Raw genomic sequence first — 9,807 nt, 5'->3', positions numbered from 1 at the left:
TAGGTTCAAGGTTTCTGTATACTTTGATTTTAAATACTCTATATGTAAGTCTCTTTTCAAAGGTGAATGTCTCTGCTTCCTAAGTGAAAGACAAAATGGACTCAATATGTTTCTGTAATCAAATCAAAGACAAACAAGATTCTTTCTGAGTGTGACCATCAACACTGAACATTAGTAATCAAGAGCTCTTCACAATACACTGAAGAAATCGCTCATCACTTTAGAGATCTCCTGTAATTCACTAGTTGTTTGCATACTCTCCTCATTGCAACCCTCATTTCATGATTCCTGAATGTGTAAATAACAGGATTCAGAAAAGGAGTGAGAATTGCATCAAATATAGCCAGAAACTTATCCAAGTGTGTGGAGGAAAATGGCCATATATAAAAAAACATCAAAGGACCAAAGAACAAGACTACCACAGTGATGTGAGCTGAAAGTGTGGACAGAGCCTTGGATGAACCCACTGAAGACTGTTTCTGAACAGTGAGAATGATGACAATGTAAGAAATGATCAGAATGAAGAAGGAGCCAACAGAGATGAATCCACTGTTGGCTGTGACCATGAACTCTAGTTGGTACGTGTCTATGCAGGCAAGTTTGATCAACTGAGGAAGGTCACAGTAAAAGCTGTCCAACACATTTGGGCCACAGAAGGGTAAGTTTACCACACAAGCTAGTTGAACCATGGAATGGATAAGGCCAATAATCCAGGCAGCCACTATAAAGAAAACACACATCATTGGACTCATGATGGTCAGATAATGGAGAGGCTTACATATGGCAACGTATCTGTCAAAGGCCATGGCTATGAGCAGCACCACCTCCACCCCACCAATGATGTGGATGAAGAAGATCTGAGTGATGCAGCCACTAAAAGAGATGACTTTATGCTTTCTGAAAAGGTCATAAATCATCTTGGGAGAAAAGATAGTAGAAAATCCCAGGTCAATGAAGGAGAGGTTGGCCAACAGAAGGTACATGGGGGAGTGTAAGTGAGGGTCAGAGATAACAGTGAGCAGAATGAGCGAGTTTCCCATTGTGCTTGCTATGTAAAAACTAGAGGAGAACACAAAGAGGAGAAGTTGAATCTCCCAGGAATTGGTGAGTCCGAGGAACACAAACTCTGACACCATAGACTGATTTGTTCCACACATTGACTTTGTAGGTTTGGCTACCTGAAGGACAACAGAAAAATGTAAATTACAATAATTATGTTAATAAACCAGAAGATAAACCAAAGTTAGGCAAGCCTATTTCTACTCTTGCATGAAAATTACCTCACAGCCTTTGCAGCATGATCACACAGAAAAATTAGTTGCTGTCTTGTGACGCTATTCTCGACCACCAAGTTGGCTTTCCATTTAATACCTTCTTTTTCCTTTCCGGGTGAGTGTTCTGATATTACTCCTGAAATATACGATGGTCAACAAGAATAACAGGAATTCAACCCCAAAGCTTTTGACTTTGGATTTTAAATTAATATGACCTACCTCAGTCATATAGAACTAATCACTATTGCAATCTCTCAGGAAGTTACCTTCCTCTGGCCCTTCCTGTGGGAACATTTCATCTTCAGTATTACTCAGATGCTTACCACATCTACAAATTCTTGTTTTATTATTACTTGCCATTTATTTTACTACCCTGTGTATTATATTGAACTAAGTATAGTTCTAACTCACCAAGGGGACTGTAAACTTCTTGAAGGCAGAGATTATGACCATTCATATCTGAACTCCTTGAAGCAATGAAAAAGTGGCCCACACAGAGAGGTGCAAGTCTGTGAAGTGTCTGTTACCAGTTTGTGTCATATTTTGTAGAGAGTCTGTGACTGAATATTTAGAAACTTCTCTAGCAACTTGACATTACAGTGGCACTAAAGTTTCTGTTTTTATATTTTATCAAAATTGTCCATGTAAGAGTATAAATTAAAAATAAACCTATTCTTTGGCACAAGTAATTTGAGAAACACTGCTTTAAGATACTTACACATGATTTGAAAAGCTTAGAATTATGAAATTCATAATGTGATGAATGGTCTTCCCTGGTGTGAAGTCACTTCAGTCGTGTCCAACCCTTTGGACCCCATGGACTGTAGCTGCTGGGCTCCTCTGTCCATGGCATTTTCCAGGCAAGAATACTGGAGTGGGTAGTCACGCTCTCCTCCAGAGGATCTTTCCAAACCAGGGATTGAACTCCCATCTTCTGCAGCTCCTGCCCTGCATGTGGATTCCTTACCACTGAGCCACAGGCTTTTTGAAGCCACGGTGGTAAAGAATCCATCTGCCAAGCAGGAAAAGCAGGTTTGATCCCTGGGTTGGTAAGATTCCCTGGAGATGGAAATGGCACCCACTCCACTGTTCTTGCCTGGCAAATCCCATGGACAGAGGAGCCTGGTGCATTACAGTCTTTTGGGTCACAAATGGAATTTATTATCTATTCAATTTTTCCTTTCCTAATTTATTATTTACTCAATTTCTCCATTCCATCTGGACTGCAAGCCCCATAAAATTAAGTACCAAAACTTCTTTTTCAACCCAATGTATCAAAAATTAAAATCACAAAAAATTTTTGTTGAAAGGGTAAATAATATGTACAGTTGACACTCATACAACCTGTTTTTGAACAAAGTCTCCATAGATGTGATTTTTGCAATAGATATATGAAGATGCAAAAATTTACATGTAGAACATGTATTAATAGCATGGCTTGTATTGAAGTGGATAGCCTATCCTTATATAGATATTATGTGAGTAATATTTAATATAAAATTAATCATTTGTTAGTTTTGTTACTCTTTTATACGTGCTTCCAGAAAATAACTTTACCATGCAGTATGCCTCTCTATCTCTCTCAATTGGAGAAACTGCAAACTGCCTATAGTCACTGGTAACTGGGCTTTTTAAAAATACAGCAATGTTTCCAACACTGTTATGAATATGACTGCAATACTATATACCATTAAAATTTTATAATGATTTATTCACTATTATATAGGCAGGGCTGCCATGAAGAAATTGCATCAACTACCCAAAGCTACCATAAAGCAATTATCTTGTTGCTTCTTTGTTAACAGTACATAAATTGTTATGACTGTAATTAAATATGAATTTCTTTTCCCATTATCTTTTCATCTTTGATGTCTAGATTAGTAATATATATAAAATCCACAATATATGGTATCCCCTAAGACATGCAGATGTAGTTGTTGACAGATGATTTATCTTGTAAACAGATGATACAAAGTTATAGCACTGTAGACAGACTTTCTTTTCCTTATGATTTCCTTAAAAATATTTTCTTTCTTAGAGCTTACTTTATTGTAAGAATATAGTATATATTACACATAAATACAAACTATGTGTTTATCCATTGTTTATATTTTCGGTAAGCCTTCCAGTGAATAATAGGCTATTAGTACTTAAGTTCAGGGGGAGACAAAACTTATACATATATTTTCCATTGTCTGGGATGTTGGTGGCCTTACCCCCAAGTTTTTTAAAAGATCAAACTCATTTGCTTGTGTTAGACACTGATCACATGAGTAAACAAGGAAAGATCAAGGGTCTTGGGAATTCAGGAAAGGGAAATTTTTGTCTGGTAGGAAACCAAAGGTAGGAATAAGACTAAAAAGAAGTCTTCAGTCTAGTCAAAGAGATTGAAATCAATGAGGTCAACTCTGGGATCTATTGTTAAATTCAGTCTCTATTTAGGAAAATCACTTGTCATTATAGAGCAGGAAATAAATACCCAAATATGTTAAATAACTTGACCAAGTCTACTTAGTGTTAGAGCTTATACTAAAACCCAAATCTACTAAAACCCAAGTCTCCTCCCCAATTTTCTGCTTTAGTTTTTTCCTTTATTCATGACTTCTTGAGGATCCCTTGCCTATATTCAAGTTCTACCTTCTTCATGAAATCATTCTTGATTCCTCCAACCTGAGTCATTTTCTGATTTCCAGTATTTCACTGTAACTCTCTAACTGGATTATAAGACAACTCTACCCATCATACTTCTTTATAAACTCTACAGTGCCCTAAAGAGTGCCAGAGGACATAACAAGTCTTCAGTAAAAACCTTGAGCTCCCAATTCAGGTCAAAGTGTATTAAGGTTGCTCATCAATATCATGTTATACATGGACTCTAGACTCCATCTGACATAATAATATTAAAGATAGCTTCTGTGCATAATTGCATCGTTCTTTGAATTTGTCTCTATTTTAGCTCTTAGAATACATCATAGGAATTATTTTTTTATTTTTTTATTATTTTTTAAGAAGCTGCATGGGATAATAAAATAAGTATAGGCTTCAGTATCTGAAAAATAAATATATATTGTATCATTACCTAATAACTTAATGATCTTGGGTAATATACATTTTATCTCTGAAAACTTTTCCCATCTGTGGAATGTAGAAAACTAGTGTTTAAGAGATGTTATAGTGTGAGAGCCTAGAGAAGGAAATGGCAACCCACTCCAGTATTCTTGCCTGGAGAATCCCATGGACAGAGGAACCTGCCGGGCTACAGTCCATGGGGGTCACAGAGTCGAACACAACTGAGTGACTAACAACAACAACAACAACAAAAATACTGTGAGAGAATATTTGTCATCAAATCCAGTTAAGTCCTTCTCTTTAATGCCCCTGGTAATGGAAATTATGAGGTCCACAGTGAAGTCACATATAAGTAAATTATTATAAATTGATACAAGGAAGGAATTATTTGGAAATGAAACTGAATTAATCAGATTTATAATTGTTATTTTTATCTCAAGAAGTATTAAAAACATCAAATTATAAAATAATACATTCAAAATTATATAATTTTGTGTCTTCAAAAACAGTAATTATTAAAATATTAAATATATACAAGAAATATTTTTATGTATGTATATAGATTTATATTAGAAGTATAAAAGTTTGAACAAAAAGCCTATCCAACAACTTCAGAATAATGATTTTTTCTGGGGAGGGAAAAATAGGTATTTTACAGGATGAGTGAATTCAATTTTATTTGTAATAATTCACTACCAACTATTCACTATTCAACTACTGTTATTTCTGATAGTGAAATAACAATGTCCCTTGTTAATTCTGCATTGAATAATGCCAAACATACAGTTTTTAGCACTTATTAAATGGGTGAAATATGTCACAATTTCCTTCTTAATTGAATGCATCTAACATAATTCTATTCCTTTCTCTTCCCACTGCCCCTACCTTTCATCAGTTCTCACTAGAAGTACTGTGAAACCTCATCAGGATCCTCTCCTTCAACTGTTTTTGCAATTCCAACAAAAATTCAGCAACTTTCAAAACAGACTGAATCATAGTGTTAATGGTTTAATGAGTCCTTTTTTGCTTCCAGAGGAACCCCAAACTCCTAACAGATCAATCAAAGCCTGCTTGAACCTGGTACTTTTCAACCCTATTTCGTATCTCACTTTTCCTACGTCCTTTCTTGAACCTCATGATCCAACATCACCTGTTTGTTATCTGACAAGGCCACATACTATCCCATTTCCATCTCCTCTTCACAGTTTAAGCAGATTCATGCCTTTTTTGTTCCTATTCATAGTGGATTGAGAGGAGGAATGTGCTTATCCTTTTTTGTAGTCTCAATTGCTAACACATACTTAGAATAAAAAGGAAGGTGGAAGACACTAAAAATATTGCCTCCATCAAATACAGGCTAAAGGTTCAGTGAGGTAGAAATTATGATCTAAATATAACAAAAGTAACCTTCAAATGGGAAAATCAGATTGCAATTCATATAGTAATAGATTCAGTAAACTATATATTTATAATTTAACAATTCAACAAAGATATAAAAGGATCTAACTGGGTGATTGAAAAACAAGAAAATATGGATGATAATATAACTAAGAAGATGGATTTTTAAAAAAAAGACTGAGAAGAGTTCTAGAGATCAAAAGAAAAAAGAAAAAAAAAGCCCAGAAAATAGATATTATAAAAATGAAAAATAATTAAGGAAAAACAAATAAACTGTGTCAAAATGAAAACTAATAAGGAAAAGGAGCTAAGGAAAGTATATGTATAATGAAAAAGAGAAGAAAAACAAGGCCTACTTTAAATCAAGTAAGAGGTAGTTTATGGGATGTGATTTTCATTACTTTCTGGATCCACTCTTTAGAAATTTTATAATCACAAACAACTTATAAATAATACTGTATCTTCAGATATCTTTTAACCACTCAGTCTCTTGGGAGACTTTCTCCATAATCTATATCAGTTATACGGGCTTCCCTCATGGCTCAGCTGGTAAAGAATCTGCCTGCCATGCAGGAGACCCCCCTTTCAATTCCTGGGTACAGAAGATCCCCTGGAGAAGGGATAGGCTACCCATTCCAGTATTCTTGGGCTTCCCTTGTGACTCAGTTGGTAAAGAACCCGCCTGCAATGTAGGAGACCTGGGTTCCATCCCTGAGTTGGGAAGATCCCCTAGAGAAGCAAAAGGCCACCCACTCCAGTATTCTGGCCTGGAGAATTCCCTAGACTATATAGTCCATGGGGTTGCAAAGAATCAGACACCACTGACCAACTTTCATTTTCATTTTATCAGTTATATACGTCAGGTTTAAGTTTATTTGCCCTTTGGGTCTCCAATAAATTCTACTACATAAGAACTGGAAATTTGTGGGAAAATTATTTTAAAGGAGAATGAAATATAAATATGGAACCTAATAGGAAAACACTAGTGTTCTTTAGTTACTCTGGAATGAGTACTGGAAAAAAGAATATTCAGTTCGGTTCAGTCACTCAGTCATGTCCAACTCTTTGCGACCCCATGAATTGCAGCATGCCAGGCCTCCCTGTCCATCACCAACTCCCGGAGTTCACTCAGACTCACGTCCATCTAGTTGGTGATGCCATTCAGCCATCTCATCCTCTGTCGTCCCCTTCTCCTCCTGCCCCGAATCCCTCCCAGCATCAGAGTCTTTTCCAATGAGTCAACTCTTTGCATGAGGTGGCCAAAGTACTGGAGTTTCAGCTTTAGCATCATTCCTTCCAAAGAACACCCAGGGCTGATCTCCTTCAGAATGGACTGGCTGGATCTCCTTGCAGTCCAAGGGACTCTCAAGAGTCTTCTCCAACACCACAGTTCAAAAGCATCAATTCTTCAGCACTCAACTTTCTTCACAGTCCAACTCTCAGATCCATACATGACCAATGGAAAAACCATAGCCTTGACTAGACGGACCTTTGTTGGCAAAGTAATGTCTTTGCTTTTGAATATGCTATCTAGAAGTAGTCAAAAGTAAATTTTACCTATATATAATAAAAAGCGAGCGAGAGAGAAATATCCAACAAAATATCAGAGAATATAAAGATTCATAGTTTGATTTGTGATCCGATGGACTGTGGCCCTCCATGCTCCTCTGTCCATAGGATTCTAAAAACGAGAATTCTGCAGTGGGTTGCCAGTTCCTTCTGCGGGGGAGGGGTGCTTCCCGACCCAGGGATCTAACCTGCCTATTCTGTGTCACCAGCATTGCAGGCAGATTCTTTACACAGAGTCACCAGGGAAGCCCCACTTCTCCTCTGCCTACCAATTAAACCAGTAGTTTTCAGTATCTGGTATTAATAGTCATCTGTGAAGTGGTATTCTTTTTAAAAACTCATGTGTCATGTCATAGATCATTCTTTCCTTTCTTTTTTTTTTTCTCTAAAGCTTTTTCACCTTGCAAAACTGAACCTCTGTATCTATTAAACAGCTTCCCATTTCTTCCTCCCTGGAAACCACAATCCTATGTTGTCTCTGTGAGCTTGACTACTTTAGAAAGAAATTTGTTTTTTTGTTTGTTTGTTTGTTTCATGTCTACATGAAGTTCTAGCTTCAGAGTTATCAGTTTCTCAAGAGCTTTTTTGGAATGCCATTATGCTACTGATTATTTGATGCTTTTTTTTCACCTATGGTAAATAGTTAAGCACATTGTACAATATTAACAGCAAAGCATTATATACATACAACATCAAGTTATGGCAATTTGATCTCTATTAAAACATTTAAGCCTTAAAAAAAAAACTCACAGTTTGAAGTGGGTATCTTGTGACTATTGCCTTGAGCTCAGAGATTCTAGATGGAGACACCAGGATATGATGTCTATTCACCTAGAAGTCATCAAATACCTACAATCAATCTCCTGATTGATGCTGAAAACACATTCTCTTACAAGTTGGTTTTGTTCAAAAGAATAAGCTGTTAGGCTATTTTTCTCAACACTTAATTATAACCATTTGTTTTAGTTAATTAAGTGCTCATGATATGAAAAAAGAGGTCTAGCTCTTTGTCTTTTATGGTGATTAATTCATTGTCTTGGCCCATATAGAACTGATCAATCTTCCAGAAACAGATTCCCAGGCATTTAACTTTACAGATGAGAAAAATATTGGTACCGGGGTTCCAAGTAATGGAATTATCAATCTGAATGAGGCCTATAGACATATCTTGGTTTTGAAAATCTAAACTGTCATCTGTATAAATTTCCTTCTCAATCTAAAAATATTGAGACATTGTAACTTCCATCAGCTAAAATGTCCAGTAATTTATCTTTCAAACTGCCATAAATTCTTCTCCACATCCAAATAAAAATCTACCTTCTCTAATTTAAGACCATTTCTTTTACTTTTTATGACTACATGCAATATAAATAATTTTTGTGTCCTTTTGAATTAACTTTCTCCATACATAAACCCAGCAAACTATATCACCACTTATATTTCTAAGACTCAAAAACTCAATCCTTATTTCCTTTTAGGATCACTTTACCCCTTATCTTTCACTTCCACAAAATTCACTTTTGTCGCTTTCTCTAAAATTTTCTGCTTTCTATCTATAGTTTAGGAACATTAAAAAATTATAAAATATTAAAGCACATATGAGAGCAGGAGAACCAATTTGCTCTCTTGGTAGTTTTCATATCGCTTGTATATTTTCCACACCATAACTTAAAGTGACATAGTTGGAAATAATTTATTCAGCTCTGGGGCTTTGGGTTTCTCTTATATTCATGTATCAGTTATACTCTTTTCCAGCTTAAAAATTTTGCATGTACTAAATGAATTTGTTTCTCTTTTCACAGAAGAGAATCAGTTTATACTTTATCTCTTTTGAAAAATGGAGATAATAAGAACCCTTGGTTTCTTAGTTTCATGTGTCACCAATTTTCCTTACCTGTTTATCAAATTGCAGAGGTTGAGAATCACTCATGTAATTATCACTAACAACAGAATGCTTACCCCCAACATTATAAAGTCATTTCACTTTTCCTAATGTCTTTCACTGTACTCTGGCACTGTGTGATTCTAGTTAAATTCAAGGTCAGTTTACCTTATTCAATATACCAGTACCCTTTTCACAATTATGCTTCACTAATGGTCAATTAGGACTGATGCGAAGGCTAAAGCTCCAATACTTTGGCCACCTGATGCAAAGAACTGACTCACTGGGAAAGACCCTGATGCTGGGAAAGACTTGGAGAAGGCAATGGCACCCCACTCCAGTACTCTTGCCTGGAAAATCCCATGGATGGAGGAGCCTGGTAGGCTGCAGTCCATGGGGTCACTGAGTCTGACATGACTGAGCGACTTAGCAGCAGCAGCAGCAGCTGGGAAAGATTGAAGGCAGGAGGAGAAGGGGATGACTGAGGATGAGATGGTTGGATGACATCACCGACTTGATGTATAAGAGTTTGAGCCAGCTCCAGGGGTTGGTGATGGACAGGAAAGCCTAGTGTGCTGCGGTTCATGGGGTCACAGAGAGTCAGACACAATGGAG

The 9,807-nt window shown here is 36.4% G+C and overlaps 1 protein-coding gene across 1 annotated transcript; it reads right to left on the bottom strand.

The window, feature by feature from the left end:
- Positions 1-215: 215 nt before the first annotated feature.
- LOC120853276 (olfactory receptor 4F3/4F16/4F29-like) lies at positions 216-1,160 on the bottom strand. The gene has a single exon (XM_040227015.1). The coding sequence runs from the start codon at positions 1,155-1,157 to the stop codon at positions 216-218; it is 942 nt and encodes a 313-aa protein (XP_040082949.1). The 5' UTR covers positions 1,158-1,160.
- Between the last annotated feature and the right edge of the window lie 8,647 nt (positions 1,161-9,807).

This window comes from Oryx dammah, unplaced genomic scaffold (genome assembly GCF_014754425.2).
Source record: "Oryx dammah isolate SB20612 unplaced genomic scaffold, SCBI_Odam_1.1 HiC_scaffold_26, whole genome shotgun sequence".
Classification (NCBI taxonomy): Eukaryota; Metazoa; Chordata; class Mammalia; order Artiodactyla; family Bovidae; genus Oryx; species Oryx dammah.
Note: the sequence above shows the minus strand (reverse complement) of the source record. Positions and strands in the feature narration are given on the sequence as shown.

Coding starts and splice junctions, on each gene's coding strand:
- LOC120853276 (XM_040227015.1), bottom strand. CDS start 1,157: ATGTGTGGAACAAATCAGTCTATGGTGTCAGAGTTTGTGTTCCTCGGA.